The sequence below is a fragment of the Stegostoma tigrinum genome, chromosome 28 (genome assembly GCF_030684315.1).
Source record: "Stegostoma tigrinum isolate sSteTig4 chromosome 28, sSteTig4.hap1, whole genome shotgun sequence".
Taxonomy (NCBI): Eukaryota; Metazoa; Chordata; class Chondrichthyes; order Orectolobiformes; family Stegostomatidae; genus Stegostoma; species Stegostoma tigrinum.
Genome location: NC_081381.1, coordinates 11,913,792 through 11,937,553, shown reverse-complemented (window position 1 = coordinate 11,937,553; position 23,762 = coordinate 11,913,792). Strand labels below are relative to the sequence as shown.

Here is a 23,762-nt window from a genome sequence, read left to right as displayed (position 1 = left end):
TTCAGAAAAGATGTCGCCAACTATGGAAGGTTTGAGTTATAAAGAAAGACTGGATACACTGGGACATTTTTCACTGGAGCATAGGAGGTTGCGAGGCATAGAACATAGAACACACAACAATACAAGCGCAGACCAGGCCCTTCGGCCATCGATGTTGTGCCGAGCTGTGAACTAATCTAAGTCTCTCCCCCTACACTATCCCATCATCATCCATATGCTTATCCAAGGACTGTTTAAATTCCCCCAATGTGGCTGAGTTAATTACATTGGCAGACAGGGTGTTCCATGCCCTTACCACTCTATGAGTAAAGAACCTGCCTCTGACATGTCTTAAATCTATTAGCCCTCAATTTGTAGCTATGCCCTCTTGTACAAGCTGAAGTCATCATCCTCAGAAAAAGACTCTCACTGCCCACCCTATCTAATCCTCTGATCATCTTGTATGTCTCTATTAAATCCCCTCTTAGCCTCCTTCTCTCCAATGAGAACAGACCCAAGTCCCTCAGCTTTTCTTCATAGGGCCTGCGCTCCTGGTAAATCTCCTCTGCACCTTTTCCAATGCTTCCACATCCTTCCTGTAATGGGGCGACCAGAACTGCACGCAGTATTCCAAATGAGGCCACACTAGCGTTTTGTATAGTTGCAGTATGACATCACGGCTCTGGAACTCAATCTCTCTACCAATAAAACCTAACACACCGTAAGCCTTCTTAACAGCACTATCAACCTCGGTGGCAAATTTCAGGGATCTATGTACATGGACACCAAGATCCCTCTGCACGTCCACACTGCCAACGAGGCAACCTGATACAAGTTTATAAAATACTGAGAGGTATCGAGAGAGTTCATGGGAGTTGTCTTTTCCCCAGGATGGGGGATTTCAAGATGAGGGGGAACATTTTTAAGGTAAGAGAAGACAGTTTTTAAAAAGACATGAGAAGCAAATTACACAGAGGGTAGTTCATGTGTGGAATGAACTTCCTGAGGAAATGGCAGTTGTGGGTACAGTTACAATTTAAAAAGACATTTGGATAGATACAAGAATAGGAAAGATTTGGAGCAGTATTGGCCAGGACCAGGTAGGTGGGACTATTGTAGCTTGGGATTATGTTCGGCATGGACTGGTGGGGCTGAAGGGTCGTGATGTATGACTGTATGAATCTATTTGAATAATTGTGTGAGAATGCCTGCAGATAATGCACCATCCATATTCAATTATCAAATATTTAGATTATTCCCAATCAGTTGTGACGTTCATTACTTGGTTCACATTATCCATCTATTTTCTCTACTCTGGGGGACGTTTTGGGGGTTGTTACCTGTTACACAGTTTATTACACTAATATGCTGCTAAGAAGAAAGTGGGAGGTTCCTGACACAGGAAGGTGAAGAAAATTAGCCTGTGAGCAATACATTGGGGTGGGGGCAAGGGGGGTGAGGGAGGAGTGAAGGCATGCTTGAGTTATTAAAGGTATTTCTTAATTTAAAGGTTGCCTGGACAGACTTGATGAATGTCCTTCCTGGGCACAGATGAGTTTCTGTGAAAAACAGCGTTCTTTCATGAAGAAGCATTGCCCCTTAAGCTGTGACTTCTGCAGAGGTACAGTTGCATCCGATGCCAATCACTCACCACTTCTTTACATCTTTGTGTTTTCATCCATACTCCGAGTTACTGTAAGCTCAAACTCTTTCTAACGCAAGGGGTGGGGGGCAGTGGGCTGTGTAAAGTCATTGCCATTTACTGCACGATAACGAGCTCTCTTTCTGATTGTGAACCCACAAATCCCATTGCAACAACACCATAATTCCTGTAGGGATTTAGGTCTCAGTTAGAAATAACAGAATCACCTTCTAGCACAAGGTGTTGTGTGCTGTATCTATCTTGATAACTTCACATCTATCAGCCGTTCCATGTATGTGCGAGTGACTTTCAGCCTTAGATAGAAAACTACCAACTCAGACCAGAATTTTATCATTAAATGTCAAGAAAAGACAACCCTGGTAATCATTTTCTGCATCTGAAATGGACACACTGATTGCAATATCTGTTTGAGTTGAAATTTAAAATCTCAAGTGGGGAATTATTGTGTGGTATTATCAGCCTATTTAATAAACCTGCCTGGACTTGGGTTATTGCTATCCCTGGCACAGGTTTGAAGTATGTTTCAAGGTAAGAAAAACTGTTTGTGAAATGGGCAACCAATTACTATTAGTGAGATTAGAAAAGCTATTCACCAACAAGCTCTTGTATTTTTACACCTTTCATTGTAATAAATGCCCAAGGTAGTTAACAAAGTATATAAAACAGAATTTGATAATGAGCCACATCAGGAAATATTAAGGTGCACTGGTAGGTTTTAAGTAGTGTCCTAAAGGAGGAAAGTGAAGTAGAGGGTGGGGAGGCACAGGGAAGGAATTCTAGAACTTTTAGAATTCTAGAACTTTTAGAGCAAAAAGGGGTGAAGCAAATCAGCCATACTCCAGAGATGGGTGCAGTTATATGTAGATCTGGAGGTGGTTCCACAGAAGCAAGGCCAAGTACAGATTTGAAACAACATGAATTTTAGAATCGAGATGGTGCATTATCTGCAGGGTTAGATAGGGTGGATAGGGAGAGCCTTTTTCCTAGGATGGTGACGGCGAGCACGAGGGGGCATAGCTTTAAATTGAGGGGTGAAAGATATAGGACAGATGTCAGAGGTAGTTTCTTTACTCAGAGAGTAGTAAGGGAATGGAACGCTTTGCCTGCAACGGTAGTAGATTCGCCAACTTTGGGTACATTTAAGGCGTCATTGGATAAGCATATGGACGTACATGGAATAGTGTAGGTTAGATGGGCTTGAGATTGGTATGACAGGTCGGCACAACATCGAGGGCCGAAGGGCGAGTACTGTGCTGTAACGTTCCATGTTCTATGTTGTAACTGGGAGCCAATGTAGGTCAGGAAATGCAAGGGTCAATGGAACTTTGTGCCAGTAAGGACACAGGGAGCAGCATTTTGGATGATCTCGTGCTTATGGAGTGTGGAACGTTGCATGCCATCTGGGAAAGCACTGGAATAGTCACATTTAGAGAGAAAAAAGCATAGATGTGGGATATAGCGGTTTCCTGTGATACAGATGTATACAGTCTGTTTTTCATACGCTGTTCAACACTTCTTTGTAACTTGGCCAAGGATTTGCAGAATTCATCATAAGTTCTGTCATTGTAGATTTGAGAGGACTCTGGGACTTGGAAATCCCAGCTGTTAAGTATTATTCTAATTTTCATTGTTCAAAAAATACACTGAATCTGATGTTTAATAAGTGATAAATAATTGCTTAAATGCTCTGCAGATCCACCCATTCCAACCAATGCACCTACACCTGTACCCCCCAGGACTAAGGTGAGGCGGGTTTCCAAAGGACGGAAGGTTACAGTTCAATGTGGACGAAAGGTCGCTCATAAGAAGGGGATGTTGCAGTAAGTAATGATTTTTCAAATGATCTATAGTTCAGTAATTTCATATAATTTACTTTTCACTTGGGCAGACAGTATGAGCACCGAGAATGACCAAGTTGTTACAGTTCCTTTTACTTTGCTGCAGGGACCTATTTTCATTCCAACCTGAGGATAGCACCTCCAAATAAACATGATTTCAGCAAGCAATCTATATGGTTTCTCCTTGCGAGATTACAAAATGTACTGCCAACTATCAGGTGCAGGTAACATGCCTGCTAGGAGTAGAATTGAGATTCATTTGTAGAAGATGTATCAGTAACAGAGACAATTTTGTGGTGAATTTAAAACTTTGATCAGTGTCAACATACTTGGCATCTAATCCACCAATTTTTAAAATCAGCATGACATTAATTGCTTGCCCACTCCTCAGTGGGAAAACATTACGGGTCTTTGTTGGTTTAGTATCTCTTAAACCCTTACATCCCATGCTTTGATCTCTTGGCACTGTTGAGACTAATCTAAGTACCCAGGACTTACACAGTTAATAGCAGGGCCCTGGGGACTGTTGCCAAACAAAGAGATTGAGGAAGGGTCACCAGATCCGAAATGTTAACTCTGTTTTTCCTTCACAGATGCTGCCAGACCTGCGGAGCTTTTCCAGCAACTTTGTTTTTTGTTCCTGATTTACAGTATCCGCAGTTCTTTCGGTTTTTATTTGAAGAGATTCAGGATGCCAGTGCGTTGTTCCTTGAAAGTGCAGTCACAGGATGGTGAAAAAGTATTTAGTATGCTTGCTTTTATTGGTCAGGATTATTGAGTATAGGAGTTGGGAGGTCATGTTGTGGTTATACAGGGCATTGGTGAGGCCACTTTTAGAATACCACATACAATTCCGGTCTCCCTGCTATAGGAAGGATGTTGTTAAACTTGAGAGAATGCAGAAAAGATTTACAAGGATGTTGTCAGGACTGAAGAGTTTGAGCTACAGGGTGAGACTGAATAGTCTGGAATGTTGGAGGCTGAAGGATGATTTTATTGAGGTTTATAATATTATGATAGGGTGAATCACAAAGGTCTTCCTCGTAGGGTGGGGGAGTCCAAAACTAGAGGGCACGAGTTTAAGGTGAGAGGGGAAAAATTTAAAAAGGACGTGTGGGGCAACTTTTTATACACAGGGTGGTGTTTGTATGGAATGAACTGCCAGTGGAAAGGGTGGAGGCTGGTACAGTTACAACATTTAAAAGGCATCTAGATGGTTACATGAATTGAAAGGGTTTAGAGGGATATGGGCCAAATGCTGGCAAATGGGAATAGATCAGATTGGCATATCTGGTCAGCACTGAAGAGTTTGGCCCGAAGTGTCCTTTTCTGTGTCGTGTGACTCTATGAACAGAATTATTCACGTTGCTTATGGAGTTGAACAATGTTGTCCCTGAAGTGAACTGTCTGTGGAACCAGGTCACATCAATTGATGTGAAAATTAATCAGTTTATAAGAGTTTGATTTTAAATGATTATCAAATCCCCAGGAGCCAGATGCCTTGCTCGTCAGAATTCCATGCAGTAGTTCGCACAATTTTATGTCTTTAATCATGAATGATAAATACTAGAAACACATTTAAATACTGTGGGTAGCTTAACCTCGATGAATGGTCACTGGGGCTAGTAATTGAGAGACCCAGGCTTGTTGATTAGGGGACACAAGTTCAAATGCCACTAATGGCAGCTAATGAAAATTTAATTAAATCTGGAAGATGAAGCTAGTCTCAGTAATTATGACCATGAAACTACCACCAATCATTTAGAGAACCCGAAGGGATTTATAATGTCCTTTAGCGCAGAAAATCTTCGCCCTGGCTTACCCACTTGTGATTCCAGGTCCACAGTAAGGTAGTTGATTCTTTTTGCTCAGAAATGCTGAATAAGCCACACAGTTCAAGAGCAACTAAAGGATGGGTAACAAACATTGGCCTTGCCAGTGACATCCATGTTCCTTAGAAATGTTCTAAAAATCATGTGGCCAAAGACAGCCCTCCACTAGTAGTGGTAAAAATAGCTGAACTAATGTTTGAAACTCCCTTGTGTAGGAAATGGAAGGAAGGGCTCTTGAAGAAGCTGCCGAAGGCCACTCTCCAGAGATAATGCCCCCCGCGCCTGCATCTTATTGACCTTTGATGGCAAAAGCTTAAAGGTTTGCCTGGTTATAGATCATAAAATCCCTGCAGTGTGGAAACAAGCCCTCCGGCCCGATAAGTCCACACCGACACTCTCAGCATCCCACCCAGACCCAGCCCCCTATAACCCACGCAATCCTGAACACTCTGGGCGATTTAGCATGGCCGATCCACCTGGCCTGCACATCTTTGGACTGTGGGAGGATGTGCAAACTCCACACAGACAGTCCCCCGAGGGTAGAATTGAACCCAGGTGCCTGGTGCTGAGAGGCAGCAGTGCTAGCCACCATGATGCCCCACTTGGATCTTTTATGTCCTATGTAACTTAGTCTGAACCGAATACAGCAGCTGTGAGGGGAGCCATTGATATCCTCACCACCTTCTGACTGATGCTTTATTGCCATAACCATTCCCTGGCTAGTTGAGGTCTTGAATATGTGCACTGTGTTCCAGATGTAGTGAGGGGTATTTCTCAGGTAGACATAAAAGATCACTGCTGTCTTTCCAAATGGCATTATGTGGCATTCCTATAATCTATACATATCCCTCAACCAACATCCTGAACAGATTACCGATGTGGGTATTATTTGGTTGTCAATCTTACCGTCATTACAAAACAGTGGCTAGACTTCAAATATGATGCACTGGCTATGATACAGTTTGGGATATCCTGATTGTGTGATAGGTGGTACAGAAGTACAAATTTGTTAAAGACATTTTTAGTCAGTAAAGGAATTGAGCGTCATTTTGGGGTGGGGTTGTAAACCGGAGTTGAGAATGATCAGGTCAGTCATGATCTCAGTTAAGGGCAGAGCAGAATTGATAGGCTGAAGTACATCTTCCTGTTCCTAATCTTATGCTGTTAAATATTCATTTTGCTTTTACAAGGTATATACTGTGGACAAGGTCCAGAGTACTCTTGCAATCCAAAGACTTTGTTTTGAGATGTGTGTAAGAAATTTGGACAGGTTGCTTGTCTCATTACCACTGACAGAACCAGAAACTAAAGGAGGGACTCATTCAGCTCAAGTCATTAGGCTGACGTGTAACTTTTCAGACATTAGCCAAGATAAATAATATTTGTGGTTTCTCAAGAATCCAGTGTTTGCTGGCTAGGCATGCAAGTAGCATATTAATGTAAACAGCAATTGGAAATTTAAAAAGAAATTAAGAAAAGACAGTACCCCATCTGCATACAATAAATCCATTATAGTTGGGACAACTGCAGGATTACTATAAGTGATCCTGGGCTCCAGAAGGACAAACAAGCCAGGCTTTCTGTTTTTGAATATCCTCCAATAATGTCTGCAATTCTATGTACAGTGTATGGAGCCTGGGGGTGGGTGTTCTACATTCAAATAATAAACTACATCTGCCTGCTCAGTCAGTGAGAAAGAAAGGTGCTTTGATGTGGAGGCAGAATGCTCTGGAAAATTCACCATCTGTAATCGAAGGTGTGGGTGCAGACGTTTTCTTAAATAGAAAGTCATAAAAATCAGCTGGTCATCAATGTTTCAGCATACACATCACTACTGGACACCCCCCCCCCCCCCCCCCACCTGGGGTGGAGGGTGGCTGAACAGCCTGGTTCTACACTGTAGGGATTCTATGAAGCAATAAATTCAAAACCTCTTGTTTTGAACTGAAAGATAACAAGATGTGTTGTCATTAAAGCCCCTTATTTCACACAATTACTACTATTCTTTGCCATTCAAAATTGAAACCATTGTTTGATATTTATGACACTTGGCTTTTTGCTCCAGTTTCAATGTTGGCTGGCTATCCTATTAGACACTCATGGAGAATATCAATTGCTACAAAATGCAACAGATGTTATGTTACAGTTAACAAAAAGCTTTTAATTTCTGCTAAATTTAGCATAAATTAGTGGACTGATAAATACATTTGAAATTGCAAAACTGAATTAACAGTATGCTGAAGGTGGGCCGTAAAAGTGAATCATTTCCGGAGGGTTCATTAATCCCCATTGCCCTGCCATCTTTGCGGTTTGAAACTCGCCAATCTCTCTAAAATGGTGTTGCTGTATCTTTACAGGATCGAAGATTTAACAGGCTGATTATTGTCAATTAATTGTATCATGAAACATGAGGGAGATTTTGACATCACTGAATATCAATCCATATTTGGAATTGATTTTCCAGTCTCCATTTGCTGGGACTGCCACAGCCACTTCAAAGTTCACCTTATTCTTCATTCAAAATGGTTTCATAAATGAGCAAGTATTGCCTATTTGTTTGGATATTTTCGAATGAACCAGATTTTGGTTTCTGTTTCCCAGCTGTTAAAGGCGAGGACAAAGTGAATATGTAGATGATTGCTGGCTTGTATTTGCAGAAATTATTCCTCTTACCTTCAAATGATATCTCAGAATTCATTTCAGCCATTCATGGATACAAGGAGGTAGACAAAGGTTTTATACAAAAAAAAGGAGCGGATAGTCCATTGTACCACTACAAATTCATGAGTATAATTTCATTTTCAGATGGTATAAAGATGACGAGCTATTAGAGTTTTCATATCCTGGTTATATCGCCATGAACCGGAATAAGCTCACCATCGTTGCCAATGCAATCAATCAAGGAACCTACACTTGTCTAGTGAAGAAAAAAGACAAAATTCTTACAAAATATTCCTGGCGGTTAATAGTTAAAGAGTAAAAGACTTTAACCAGTTAATATATTCATTGTTTAAACATATAGTGACTGGGTACATAGTATGTAACAAGTTTATTGCACCCAGTGATTGTTTCATTGTGTAAATTTACACTTATGGTTTGGATGTTTGTGTACAGTGATCTTTATTAAATCAGATGGCTTTATTTTATCAAGAGTACCTTGTTTCTCAAGGCCAGTAATTAACTAGGTTTTTGTGGGTTTGGCCAGAGGTAGAGTGCTACTATTCCCAATCAATGTCTTCCCGAAGACTGAAGGGAGCTTTTCTGATTGACTAGGAATTGTGCAAGCTGTATGTCAGCTGAGAATGATGAATTCAACACTGACATTTGCCTATGTATTTACTGTGCATAAAAGGCAGTACAAAATCCAATCAGTGCTATTAAACAGCATCTGCTCAGCTTCTGACCTCATTACAGCCTTAGTTTAAACATTGACAAAACAGCTGAACCCCTGAGGTGAGTGTGTCATCAAGGAGCCCTAACAAAACAACAGGAATCATAGAGAAATCTCCTCTGATTACAGTCATACCTGGCACAAAGGAAAATGGTTATCATTGTTGGAGGTCAGTCATTCAACTCCAGGACATCTCTGCAGATACTCCTCAGGATAGTGTCCACCCATTTCAGGCAGCTTCATCAATGATATGCCCTCCATTGTAATGTCAGAAGTAGGGACATTTAGAATGAACCTGTTCTGAGATGTTATCTCACACTTCTAGGTTCAAGACTCCCCTGCTCCAGATCTCCAGTACACTACCACTGTGGCACAAAGTCCTGTAGAAATGGGGATGTTACTGGTGATCACACAGTAGCAGCAGGTTTAATCAACAATAGATAGTTTTTATGGTTGTTGAACCAGACTTGTGCTTTTCAATCGAAGTTCATTTGAATCTTTGCAACCAAATTCTCTGAACCACCTTTTAAAAGTAAACAGCTTCAGGTTGTATAATTCTGGTTACAAAGTTCCTTTTTAAAGTCCTTTCAAAAAACATTTAATTTGGGGACACTCTTTACGCCCAAAGTGTGTTTTTTTAATATAATCCCTACTACTTCCACAAGGCAGTCTCCTGTGGAGTTGCACTTTGATTCCATGTTCACATGTAAAGCTAAACCCATTAAAATTCAATAGTCAATTATCAAGCTATGGGATTTGACTGGTTCCTTGGATTTATCAGTGTTCTGTTCCATCACATAATCCTAGAAAACGTATGTAGATTGTTTGTCCAATGGAGAAGAGATCAGCAAGGAATCCTGAAGGCAAACATTTTCTTCTTAAAGTTTAGAATATCAAAAAAAAAACTGGTACCTCAGATGCCCTCAAATGTCTGAAAACTAGACCCAACTTCAGAAGTAATACAGTGGATTAAACAGTTTATAGCAACCATGAGATTGCATGTTACAGATGGTTAACAAACCAGATGTTTTTCTTTGTTAGACAAGCAAATGAATTTAAATCTCATTTTGGTGACCACTGGATATGTCTGAAATATAGCACAACCTAATTCAGCCAGATAGCTCTCACTACACCCTTTTCTGGGGTAATACTGCTCATTTTCTACCATTTAGTTTTAATTTGAATTCTGGACCTTGAAGCCTATACCTACAGAAGACTTTTTCAAATTCATGTCCTCACATACCCAGAGTAGACAAGTTCTTTAAAAGATTCATTAACATTACTGAATTCAAATTCCACCATCTGCCACTGCAGGATTTGAACCGAAATCCCCAGAACATTATCTGAGTCTCTGGGTTAACAGTCCAGTGAAGAGATCACTAGGACTTTGCCTCACGCTTAGAGAGTTCCAATTGAAGAACTAAACTATGTTCAGAGTTCAGTTCTGTGGCCACTTTTAGGGATTCCTTCTGATAAATCTACAGCTTTACTGTAATACAGACCAAAATTCAAGATAATACCCTAGCTGTGCTATCATCACAGCTAATTACAACTGTAACACAAATACAAGCAATTCTGAAGAAGTCACATCAAACTCAAAACTTTGAACTGTTTGTCGCGGTTTGCTGGTCTGCAGACGTTTCGTTACCCTGCTGGGTAACATCAGCTACGTAGACGACACCTTTGTCATTATTAAACAGCCCAAACTAGAGGAGACACACAAACTAATAAACACCCTCACCGGGATCAAATTTACCAGAGAGGAGAAGAACAAATTACTCTCATTCCTAATGAATGTACACAGGAAAGCTATATACACTGACCAAGTACTGAACTTCTACAGCAACCATCCTAACACACACAAATGAAGCTGCGTGAGAACATTATTTAAATGGGCTACACCGAGAAGAAGAATACCTTTTCCAGGTGTTCAAGGACAATAGATATCCAAGAAACTGGGTCAGAAGACGTCTATTACAAAAGTGAAACCAGGAAGATACGACACACCCCGACACAGCATCACAATACCTTACATCAGGAACACATCAGGCCTAACCACAAGACTCCTATGACAACTGCTCACCCAAACCAAAGACCCATTACCTACTACAGACAGGACCAACATCATATACAAGATTCCCCGCAGAGACTGTGACATTCAGGCAAACAGGAAGGAAATTAACAACAAGGGAACATGAACACCAATTGGCTACAAAGAGATACAACCAATACTCACTCATCTCTATCCACATGGATAAGGAGAGCCACCAATTCGACTGCGACACCAAGATCCTGGGACATGCAAAGAGAGACAGGTCCGGGAGTTCCTAGCAGCCTGGTACTCCACGAAGAAAGCCATCAACAAACACATAGAACTCGACCCCATTTACACTCCACTGCAAAGGAAAACCGGAAGTGAAGTACTCCAGCTCAACAGACTCCAGAGTTTAAATACCAGGCAGGATAACAACAGTGCTTCATCAGAAGCTGCAATGATAATGTTACGCAGCAGGGTAATGAAACGTCTGCAGAACAACGAACAAGCTCAGCGAGTCAACCAACTACAGCATCCACAATCCAAGCTACAAATCTACTCAAAAATCTTTGAACTGTTTCTCTCCTTAGATACTAGAGACCTGCTGAGTTTCTCCAAGATTTCTCCAACATGCATATGGTCACAGAAATTTGAGGGTGCATACATGAGGATCAATGGTTGGCACAACATCGTGGGCTGAAGGGCCTGTTCTGTGCTGTACTGTTCTATGTTCTAAGATTTTGTTCCTGGCTGTAACATTACTACTTAACTATCTCATTTGCTCCCTTTATAGACTGAACGTGACCATTTTAGTGACTCATGCATCAAAATTTCAAAGTGTCTTCTGCAAAATTGTTAAACAGAAACATAATTGTGATACGTAACCTTGTTCTGCCTGCCCCCTAAATTAGGATCTCTCTGGGTTATCTCACATTTGATACTGTCTATGTTTAAACTCCATAAACAATACCCTGTACTGGGGTCATTTACAGAAATTATGAACATAATTACACTGAACTCCACGGTCAACCATTTGAAACACAAATAGCAAAGTGTGTCGGAAGTATTTATCCTTCAGCTGAATTAACCCAGGATAATATTCCTCATTTGGAAAACGCAAGTTGTGTTTGGTTTGTTAGTTCACAGATGTTTCATTACCCTGCTGGGTAACATCATCAGTGCTGCCGCCTACTGTTATGTTTTGCTGCTATTTAAACTCTGGGCTCCGTTGGCGTTGATTACCTCATTTCTAGTACTTCTTCACAATGGTGTGCATATTGGGTCTAATTCTACAGAGTTTAAATATCAGATGGGAAAACACAGCAGCGCTTCTGCAGAACAACGAGCCAGCTCAGTGAGCCAGCCAACCACAGCATCTACAATCTGAGTTAGAAGTTTACTCAAGAACCTTAGATGATGCATGTCCTTGGGGACCAGACTATTACTTCAAAAATAACCACAAATCCATTGTGAGCCCCAGAACACATCTTAGCATTCATTCCCTCAAACGGTTTCTTGTAATAACCCCTTACTCATGTCCGTTCCATTGTCACACTAGATTAGATTCCAAGATCTGCAATTCAAAGGTCCATCACTTTTCAATCTAGTGGGACCTGAAGACCTGACCATCAGCTTTGAAAAATATTGATCAGGCTCTCAAATTTCATTACCAATGTGTAGTTAATTTGTTAGTGTCTTGTTCATCTTCAGTTTCCTAAATCATGCCATTAAAACCTCAGTCTGCTGCCTCCTTCTCATACTCCCCTTTCAATGGGAAGGGTGACACACAATATTGACTTATTCTGCAAGCACCAATCTTCAGTCATTGTTAACAGTTCAATGCCTCCATGCCCTGACTAATACTCCTTACATTTTCCCATTTTTCCCCCAAACTCCTGTTTTATAGTTTTGCTCATCTTGTCCCATATACAGACTAATACTAATTAGTTTTATTATCTAAAGAGCCTAGTGTTTGTATTCTCCAGTTAAGATTTTGTAAAGACAGGCAATTCTTGCAATTCAATGCTACGGAATAGAAGTTGTAAAATCACATTTTCATGTAAGGAATCCAGGTTTTTGTTTTAAATAGATAACTATCCCCAAGCAAATATAGATCACCTTCTGACACACAAGTGAACAAGTTGCTTTTAGAAAAAAATTCTACTATCTCCTTAGAGACCTGTCCAATGTTTTAATGTCTTGTCTTGTCCCACCTCTCTCAAATTAATCAAAATTAAGAAAACGATGATTGCACGTATCGTATTCAAAATATGTTAGCTCAGCTAGTTCGATTCAGACAGCTGAGTGCAAACCCAGACTCTCCACCTTGTACCTTTCAGAACAACATTTAGCTGAGTCTGAATAACTAATTGCTTCACATTAATATATTAATGCAGAGTGAACTAATACATCATTAATACATAAAATTAGCTCCCTGCTCTGGAACTCAAACCTATGCTGAGTTCAGCTCATACACCAAAGTAAAATGAACTTTTACTCGAGTTTATTTTTAAACTTACCAAAACTCTACATGTACACAAAATATTCCACTTTAACCAGTCAAGTTGAACAATTATTCTCCACATTGCAAGTGACTTGACTGAATTATTTTACATTTTACAAATGGATATTTAAAAGTTTTAAAAAACTGAAAGATGGAACTTATTGATGCGTGATGCTGTACAAGAGATACAGCACAACTTCTACTAGACAGCAGAGTTTAAGATACCAAACTTGAAAGGCATCTTTGAGCTACTGAATTGTCTTTCACCCTGATCTTCAAATAAAAAGTCAGTGCATTAGAACTTGAGGCTGAAACCTGGTCCAGCTGCAGAGGCTCCCTGGTTTGTAGTTGTCAGGTGGAAGCCTGTGTCTTTCAAATCGTCATCACCCTGCAAAAAAAGAAAGCGTTTACAAAGTATCCGTTTCATTTCTCTTTGTTAATTTCTTGAGATCACGACTGCTACAAATTTGTTCAAAGATGCTAAGCAAGAATTCTCTCCTGTAGTAGACTCTGCTGTTACTGTGAAGAACTCAATACTGAGGCCAGGCCTGGCAGGTGACAAATCCATTTCAGTCAACATACTAAGGTAAGCCCCCGAGCAGACAAGTGGGTACGCCCAACTGCACCTCAGAATAAAATTACCAGGCTTCAGAACAGGATCAATAAGCAAATATTATACTTCAAACTGTGACACTTTCCAGAATCATCCAACCCCAGGACTATGAACAGTTGCTGTGTTTTAATCTGTACCAGACTATTGATGAAATTTGAAAATTATTTTGGTATGGATATCTGAAATGAAGAATATATAAATGGTGGTGGGGAGCTATTTCACCCAATGAAAGATTTTTGAATATGTCCACTTGAATAATGGAGAAAAAGACCATGCTCTATAACACCAGGAGAAAGTACATGTACTTGGCCCAGTTGGTGACAGCATGGGAGTGTTTTGAGGCAAAACACATTATATTCTCAATCTTTTTCGAACCTATGGAAAGGGAGTCAAAAAGGCCTTGAGATCAGCACAAAAGAATGAATCATTTTTAAACATTTCCAAACATTGATGATCAAGTTTATTTCCTCTAAAGTAACTTTGTCTGCTGACCTTCATTTCACAAACACTCAGTCAACTTGACCCAGAACTCCATTAATCCCTTCTTGTGCTTCACCGGGATGCTGTTCATTCGTCAATAATTAACCATTCAATGTATCCCAGGTAACATTCTCATCCTAATTTTAAGTTGAGTATCTCCTTTGCCCCACTATCCTCCAGCTTTTTCAGCATTAGAATCAAAACTGAACTGAATCACAAGGGTAAAAGCCTTCTCATGTTTAACCCTGTTATTCAGTCTTCCTACATGGTTTCCGGTTTAGGTCTTCAACTACTTCTCGTTGCTTCCCCATTGGTTGCCCTACTATTTCAAATCCTCTCTCCAAACCAGGACAGTATGCTAGTATCTTAGCTGACACTTTCATTCATTTTTCCTATTACAGAAGAAACATTTACACCATTAAGAATCTCAAGGCATTTGGTGTTAAAATCCTTGTATAAAACCCAGTTAGGCAGAAATATAAACGCTTACCAGTTGACTATAACCAAGCCCACCCTCAGGGGGCCGAGGACTAGTGCCACGTTTAACTCGTTGCTGCTCACTCTTTGCAGGCCAGGTTGGGAACATGGCCGATTCTATAGGGAGTGGGGTCTCCCTGAAATACTCGTGTTTTAATGCTTCTTCAGCTGTAATTCTTTTAGCAGGGCAATAAGTCAAGAACCTGTTTCAAAGAGAGAGAGAAAATTCTAGTCATCATGCAGTTCTTGTCTCTCTGTATTTCTTTGCTGTCAAGATATCAGCACTCATCAAAAAATTAAACAGAAGAACACTCAATGTTCTCATTTCAAAGCCACAAAAACATATTCAGATTGATACAAAACACTGTTCATCAAGTTGGTCGAAATTAAGCAAACATTAAATAAGGTTTAATAAAAATGGTTAAAATGTTCAAATGCAGCATTTATTCAAATGAATTTTAAAACTTGTTTAAGCAGCAATTATGGAGAGATTTAACATGTAGGTGCAATTTGCATCCTAATGACGTAAATGTTGTTACCACCAAATCACTAGTTCCCAGTTTATATCATTTCAATTATAGAATCCCTATGGTGTGGAAACAGGTCCTTCAGCCCAACAAGTCCACATCAACCCTCAGCGCACCCCACCTAACCTACACATCCCTGAACACTATGGGCAATGTATCATGGCTAATCCATCCTAAGCTGAACATCTCTGGACTGTGGGAGGAAACCAGAGCATCCACACAGACAGTCGCCTGAGGATGGAATCGAACCCGGGTCCCTGGCGCTGCGAGGCAGCAGTGCTAACCGCTGAGCCACCGTGCCACCCCGTTGACTTGCATTTTCAGCAAATAGGACTCTCGTGGTACATTGATAGCGTCCCTATTGCTCAGCAGATTTTGACACCACGCCTTAGGAAGAACATAGCTGTATAACAAGAATTATACTTGGACTTCAAGGGTTATATTATGAAGACAGGATTATACAAATCCGGCTAGTTTTCTGTAGAATTCAGAAGGTTTTGAGGTGATCTGATCAAAGTCTTCAAGACATTAACAAAAGTCAGGGTAAACAAACATTTCCCCCCCCCCCCCAAACTGGTTGGGGGTTGTAGAACTGGTGGTGGTGCAGAAAGCATGCAGTCTCTACAAACAAAGGGTGAAAAAGGTTCAGAACGTCTTTCATGTGCTTTTTGTGGGGATGAAAGATTGCCAGGTGTAGGCAGGAATGTAAGCATTTCAACTATGATTTTACTGAATTGTACAGCAGACTTCTGAGTCAAGCAGGGAGAGAGGGGGCGCGGGGGGGGGCGAGGGGGCGCGGGGGCGCGGGGGCGCGGGGGCGCGGGGGCGAGGGGGCGAGGGGGCGCGGGGGCGCGGGGGCGAGGGGGCGAGGGGGCGAGAGGGCGCGGGGGCGAGAGGGCGCGGGGGCGCGGGGGCGAGGGGGCGCGGGGGCGAGGGGGCGAGGGGGCGAGAGGGCGCGGGGGCGAGGGGGCGAGGGGGCGAGGGGGCGCGGGGGCGCGAGAGGGCGCGGGGGCGCGGGGGCGCGGGGGCGAGAGGGCGCGGGGGCGAGAGGGCGCGGGGGCGAGAGGGCGCGGGGGCGAGAGGGCGAGAGGGCGCGGGGGCGAGAGGGCGCGGGGGCGAGAGGGCGCGGGGGCGAGTGCGAGAAATGTCCTGTAACTTGTAGTAAATTAAAATACACTGCTGAATCCACTTGGTGGCCCTTCACACTTACTTGTTCATGAGGTCAAAGCCTTGATCAGATAAAAGGGCCCCAAACCGTTTCCGCAGGTTGTTAAACGGATATTCAGTAAAGGTCATTTTCTTCACTGCAGGAAGTTCATTGTAACCGGGCCAGATCTTCTCACTTGGTGTGCCTAGCTCCTGCAAGGAGAGACATTTAAACTGTAGCCTTCGCTTTCAATGATTCTATCAATGCAGTGTAACTACAAAGACCCTCTAACCAATCTAGCTTAGATCATCCACAGGTTTCCAAGCATTTTATCAGTCCTTCTATCATTTGGAATCTCTTTTATCAAGTCTTCAGGATTTGATGATCCACAAGAAAGAGAAGTAAAAGGAACAGAACAAAGGAAATCGTTCCAACACAGCAAAGGTATGACTGGACCTGATGGACCCATTGGCATCTTGGCGGTAGATGCAAAATGACCAACTATTGCAAGAACAGCATAGGATTAGCAATTACAGGGACAGTAACAGTCATTTCTTCTCTGAGGTTAAAAATACTGCGTGAGGATTAAGGGTAGAATTCAAAGTGAATGTGTTGAAGTGGAAGGTGGAGGGAATCAGCTCCCATGGCAGGTAGCAGCTTTATCTTCAATACTATTACAGGAAAATGCACAAGATCTTTTCTGGTGTGTAACAATTGGGAACCCATTTAAAAAAAAGGCAGGTTTGAAGCAAGTGCCACTGCAGGAAGTTAAAGTGATTAGTGCAGAACAAAGTTAACAATACGGACATTGCAGACAATGCAACATCTGCAATTCTTTCAGCTTTTAAACAATACAGACATTAGCCTCACCTTTACAAAAATTAAGACTCATGCCTGTTTTAGTATGCTCACATACCTTAAAAATTTTGTTAATCTGATCAATTTCAGATTTCCCTGGAAACAAAGGTTTCTGAGTCAGGAATTCAGCAAAGATACAGCCCACTGACCATAAATCAATAGCAGTTGAGTATTCCTGCAAGATATAAGAGGTAGGATGTCAGCAGCAACATCTTCTCAACCACACTTCCAAAAGGAAACCCTAGAGTGACCTTACACTGACAGAACAAGTCAAGATACATTTTTTAATTTCCACTTTCAGAATCTTCAAACAACATTGATTATGTGTGAAGGTGATCATAGCCAAAGAACAGGCCCAATTCTTGATCTCTTGAATATCAAGTGAAAAAGTGAATAAATCTCAACAGTGAAGTATACACTATTTAAAATGATGTGGACACAAATGTAACTTTACTGTAAGACTGAGAATAATAATCCATCAATTCTACACATCTATTGCAGAATATACCCTTCCCACATTCGCCTTAACTCAATGGAACAGTCATTTCACTTCTATTGAAATGAAGTAGGCTGTATATTCCAGGGTTCAGTTCAACCAGGCAAGTGTATACAAGGGTGGCATGTGGAACATTTTAACAAACTAGTACTTAATTAATTGACTGATAAAAGCACAAGAATGCTGCAAAAGTATAGCACAGAAGCAGATGGATTGCATAAAAATAACTAATAACTTCTATGGTGATCAGTAGAAAGAATTCAATGCACAGATAGTATTGGAAAGAGTTCTTCTGTTTGTGAAATAATTACCCACTCCATTCCCAGCCTTAGATCACTAACCTTTGCTCCAAGTAGCAGCTCAGGGGTTCGATACCAGAGAGTTACTACTACTGGCGTGTAAGGTTTCAATGGGGAGCCATATTCTCGAGCAAGTCCAAAGTCACCAATCTACAGAATGTTCAGTAAGACATGTTTTAAATTATTCCATGGGCAAGGTAACATCCATCACCAAGACAATTCAGCGACCTCCTCCCATTTTCTACAAATATTAACCACTTTAAATGGGTCAATGAATCAACAAGTTTTACTTGTTGCAGAAGAACCAACGCTGAATGTACTGATCTTCAAAAGAAATGGACAAAAGTCACTGCTTGCTTTAAACAGAATTTACTGATGATGCAATCTAAAATGGTAAACTGCAGATGTGCATTAGATATACAATTTGCCCCAGCCTAGAATGAGCAGTCAGTTATTGGTGTGATTACAAAATAACGCAGCCAGGTAAGGTCTTAAAGCTCTGTCAAAGAGCATTCAGAGAATCTTAGCATCAGATCCTGTTCTTGGCATAATGGTGTACAGGCGACAAGCAGCAAAAGAGTAGCTTGAAAACAACAAAATGGCAAGTAAAGAGATTAACCCTATTTCCTTCACAGCTATTCTTAGCCATTTGCTCACCTACACTCCAAAAAAGGTTAAAACTATCCTGGGAACATGGCTGACAGCAGATTGTTTGGTCTAAAGTAGGCAATGGTAGAGAGATCTGTGCACAAGGAATAGGAAAAGAACATCTCACTCGTTAAATAAGAGATATAACAATAATAGGAATAGGAGACATCACCACAGATAGGACACCAAAAAGAAATTACAAAGCTAGGAATGTGTGTATCTCTAACATCTACACTTTGAACATTGCAATCACAAACCCTTAGGGTTTCAAAGAAAGCGGGACAAGAAGATGATTCTATTAAAGTGAAAATGTGCCATTAGATACACTGTCTCAATGCAGTAGCACTGACCTTGAGGATTCCTGAATGACTCAGTAATAGATTAGATGTCTTTAAGTCTCGATGTAAGATCCAGTTATCATGAAGATGTCGAACACCTTTTAGAAGTTGTATCATCAGTGTTTTAACTTCACCTGGAAGAAGATTTTAAAGATTGATGAGTTTTCACATGTAGGTGATTCCCTAGTCCACATCAGCAATAGTGTGACTGCCACTACAGTGTGCTTGCCCTCAACCTTCCTGTAATTGGAGAGGCTAAACGCAAACCTCTTGCCCTTTTTGTGAATGCGTTATTACTGTCCAATTCCTATTTTTTCTTTCACAACTGCGATCACACTGGTTGTGTTCGAAACTCCAATTGTTTGTATTTCTTGCTAAAAATGTGGCTCCAGCTGCTTGGCCTGCTGTGTTCATCCAACTCCACACTTTGTTATCTCGGATTCTCCAGCATCTTTTCCCATCCAGTTCCCATTATCTTCGACAACATTATCCACACATTACATCAGTTTCTGTATAACATCAGCACTCAGCTTTACTGTTCTATAACCTCTTGACATTTAATCCTGTATAGTTTGTTCTGACAACAATGAGCCAGAATTTTCTTAAAACATCAGCAAGGCTGAAGATCCCCTGCTGTGCACTCATTAGAATTATACATTCCGGATGCGGGTTTGCTCGCTGATTGGAAGGTTCGTTTTCAGACGTTTCGTCACCATTCTAGGTAACATCATCAGTGAGCCTCCGACGAAGCACTGGTGTTATGTCCCGCTTTCTATTTATCTGGTTAGGTTTCCTTGGGTTGGTGATGTCATTTCCTGCGTTGGTGATGTCATTTCCTGTTCTTTTTCTCAGGAGATGGTAGATCGGCTCCAAATCAATGCGTTTGTTGATGGAGTTCCGGTTGGAATGCCATGCTTCTAGGAATTCTCGTGCATGTCTCTGTTTGGCTTGTCCTAGGATGGATGGATCTGGCAGAAAGCTAGCCACCAGGATACATGAACATCAACTAGCTACAAAACGACGTGACCCACTATCACTAGTATCCTTACATACAAATGAGGAAGGACACCACTTTGATTGGGACAACACATCCATCCTAGGACAAGCCAAACAGAGACACGCACGAGAATTCCTAGAAGCATGGCATTCCAACCGGAATTCCATCAACAAACGCGTTGATTTGGAGCCAATCTACCATCCCCTGAGAAAAAGAACAGGAAATGACATCACCAACGCAGGAAATGACATCAACGCAGGAAATGGCATCACCAACACAGGAAATGGCATCACCAACACAGGAAATGGCATCACCAACCCAAGGAAACCTAACCAGATAAATAGAAAGCGGGACATAACACCAGTGCTTCGTCGGAGGCTCACTGATGATGTTACCTAGAATGGTGACGAAACGTCTGAAAACTAACCTTCCAGCTCAGCGAGCAAACTCACATCCAGAATCTCAACCTGAGCTACAAATCTTCTCAAAACTCGCTAATTACTACATTATTGGCCTGATTTCAACTCCTGCTATGTGGCAACTCTCTCGGATTGCATTCAACAGTTCACAATCTTAGCAACCTACACAACCAAAAGACACAGATACAACTCTACACCTCTGGTCTTTTAAGGCTATTCACTTCAAACACCAAAATGATTGCTCCTCCTTGTATCTACATTGCACTCACTAAATCCCTAATGTTGTCATCACCTCTAGCCTCAACTGTTCCAAAACTCTCCCTGTCAGCCTTCCAATCTCTATAGGAGATAGTTATTCAGTCTATTGAGCCTATTCCAGCATTTAGTGAGATTGTGGCCATAATTCCATTCATGTGTCTGGGTTCCGAATCCTTTCATATTATCTTCTAGCAAAATTCTGTCAACCATTCCCCAACCAGTTACTCAATCCTGATCTGTAATGGACCCACTGCTTTATGAAATTGGACCAAGAAATGTCAAAAGAATAACCCTGAGAACAATTTCTGAGGTTCAGATAGTGGGCTAGAAAGTTAAATCTGGTCACTTATAGGCTAACATGAAAAGTGGCAGTGAAGCCACTGCCTGCAATAAAAGCTCACTACATCGCAGGGATGGGAACGTGCGACCAGGCTGACTGGTCTACGACCTTAAACTATTTCAGGATTGGTTCAGTGTCCTCAAAGCAACAGAAATGGGGAATGCTGCCAATATTACCCCCATCCGAAGAATTATTTATTCAACAAAACAATCTAGTGAGCTAATTATATTTTTGGTAGAAAAATCTGGAACCCTGGCTCCACACAGTGGTCATGTTGCGTGCGGCATGCAAGTTTTAAAAGAACATTTGCAGATGGAATATTTAAAGCCAACAAGAAAAATGGTTAATAAAAGCCCACATTCTAAAAAAAATGCATTCAACTACACAGACTCAGTAACTAATTCTCAATTTACAACATAAAATGAAGATAGGTTCTTGCTGTGCTTCGAGACGCCAAGCCATTGGCAGCTTGGCCCCTATCCCATAATTCTATGAACAATTAAGCCATTCAAAAACCAGTTCCTTAGAAGAATGATCATCTCATATACTTACTAATGAAGCAACTCATGTAAAGGACAGATACCAGGCAATAAAGGAAAACAATCTGATGTAAATTGGTCATATTATACGCCCTCTTCTATCAAAAGTACAGGCATTTTTGAGATGTTATGAAATTCTGATATTTTCAGTATGAAGCGACTGTACCAAAGGAACCTAAAAATTTAGAACAATTTAATTCTGACTCCACAATAGTGACTGCATTCCCAATAATCAAAGATTTTTGAGAACACTACTGTCTTTGGTAACGGGTGATATCCTGTCAAGAGGTTTATCTAGAGAGAAGAGGAAAGTAGAAAGTGTAAGTTATGTATTGTTACTTGCAATGTTGAAACTTAGGAGAAACCCTGACTGTCTCTCGACGCAGCTACAGTCCTCATCTCTTGGTGACAATGTTTTAAATAAGCTAATAAATATCGTACTCTACTTGACATGGAGCTAAACAAAGAATAACTCCCAGCCATAAATCAATCTTTACTGCCATTCCCAATCTGGAAGCCAAATAGAAGCAAAGATTTTCAACCTTATACAGAGGTATATGTGGTACACAGAATCTAGGATATCATAAGTCATAACCTTAAGCCGCAAAAACCAAACAGAAGGTTTGGGCTTCAGGTTGGTATGACAGGTCGGCACAACATCGAGGGATGAAGGGCCTGCACTGTGCTGTAATATTCTATGTTAGAGAAACTGAGAACTTACTAGATGTGAGAATGTTAACCCAGATATCAAAAGCTTTTAACAAAGCCAAGAAATGTGTTTGCAGTTAGAATTTAAGACTGAAGTGATTTCAAACATACGTAATCTACAAAAGACAATTTCCAAATCCACACAACAGAATGCTAGGCTGCACTGCAGAAGCTGTAAGCAAAACTTTTGCATTGTTCTCAAATGTACCATCATTTGTACATTAAGTATTTTAGATTGTGAACACTGACTGCAAAGTCAGCCATGTGCAACACAAAGACTGTACCTGGTAAGAATGGTTGCTTCATGGTTTCCATTAAGCTCTTGAGGTCATGTTCAACATAATTCATAACAATGTATATCTTATCCATGTTGCTTCCCACTACAATTTCCTGAAGAAATAACAGGAGATTCAATAAATATTGATTTTTACTATTACCTCTCACTGAGGCAGCACACACTTCTTTCTGTAATGTTAGTATCTGGTTTGCACAAAATATCATTTGACTCTATAATCCTATCAAGTGAGAGCTGGAAATATAATCAATACAGATGATGGGGCCAAAAGTGAAATTATTTACTCGCTGGACTGCATTAAGAAGAAAACCTATTTTTCGTTAAACCAGTAGAATGAAATTCACTTCTACGTGAGTGACAAGAACTCCTGCACCCCAAATGTTATAAGTGAATATTGAACCAGGTTATTACAAGCTTTCACTGTAGTTGCAAAGCTTAGGAAGTTCAAATGTAATCTCCCTTCAGCTGTTCTCTCTCCCACAAGTGAATTCCAGTAGGCGGCACAAACCCTATCAGAGTACCAAATAGAACATTTCACACTCTAAAATAATCAGTGTAACAGGAAAATTTTCTGCAAACTTTGCTTAATATTCCAGTTGAAACTGGATCTAATCTACTAAAGCTAAATACCAGGGCAACTTCAGGTCTCAGTATGTCTCCGCCCCATACAAAAATAACTGTTGTTTACTTACTCGAACAGTCACAATGTTCGGGTGCTGTGCTTTCAAAATTGTGTTGATTTCCCGAAGAGATGTAATTGGAAATCCTTCCTTCTCCTTTTCCATTTTCAATCGTTTCAAAGCCACAATCTCATCTGAAACAAATCAACACCAACATATCACCAGTGACATTTTCAGAATTCCTGATTCAAAGTTGTTATTTGTATATTTATTACATTTACAAATCTTAATAAAAGTCAAAAACTAGTTACAATTCTATAAGCAGCCACAGAAGGATTAAGTATTTGGATCAGGTAGAGGCTGGGAACTGACTGAATTCTTATATCCCTAACATTAAAAAAATACATTTTTTGAACTGTGTGGTCTCCTTTGGAAGTGATAATCAAGTGGATCAAATTGGTA

At 40.8% G+C, this 23,762-nt stretch overlaps 2 protein-coding genes across 14 annotated transcripts in view; one reads left to right on the top strand and one right to left on the bottom strand.

Annotated features, from left to right (window-relative positions):
- mmp23ba (matrix metallopeptidase 23ba) overlaps window positions 1-9,418 on the top strand; it is a 96,204-nt gene extending 86,786 nt beyond the window's left edge. The window contains exons 7-9 of one of the 2 annotated variants that reach the window (XM_048561376.2): window positions 1,490-1,600; window positions 3,336-3,462; window positions 8,118-9,418. In XM_048561376.2, coding sequence (XP_048417333.1) covers window positions 1,490-1,600; window positions 3,336-3,462; window positions 8,118-8,292 — 413 coding nt within the window. In that variant the 3' untranslated portion in view covers window positions 8,293-9,418. The remainder of the gene's footprint in view (window positions 1-1,489; window positions 1,601-3,335; window positions 3,463-8,117) is intronic. The other variant, XM_048561377.2, reaches the window with a different exon arrangement.
- A 3,806-nt stretch (window positions 9,419-13,224) lies between these two features.
- cdk11b (cyclin dependent kinase 11B) overlaps window positions 13,225-23,762 on the bottom strand; it is a 43,865-nt gene continuing 33,327 nt past the window's right edge. For all 12 annotated transcript variants that reach the window (XM_059655547.1, XM_059655551.1, XM_059655546.1 and 9 more), the window contains 8 exons: window positions 23,373-23,494; window positions 22,670-22,775; window positions 19,137-19,258; window positions 18,181-18,288; window positions 17,402-17,518; window positions 16,549-16,697; window positions 14,825-15,014; window positions 13,225-13,629 (listed from right to left, as the gene is read on the bottom strand). In XM_059655547.1, coding sequence (XP_059511530.1) covers window positions 13,537-13,629; window positions 14,825-15,014; window positions 16,549-16,697; window positions 17,402-17,518; window positions 18,181-18,288; window positions 19,137-19,258; window positions 22,670-22,775; window positions 23,373-23,494 — 1,007 coding nt within the window. In that variant the 3' untranslated portion in view covers window positions 13,225-13,536. The remainder of the gene's footprint in view (window positions 13,630-14,824; window positions 15,015-16,548; window positions 16,698-17,401; window positions 17,519-18,180; window positions 18,289-19,136; window positions 19,259-22,669; window positions 22,776-23,372; window positions 23,495-23,762) is intronic.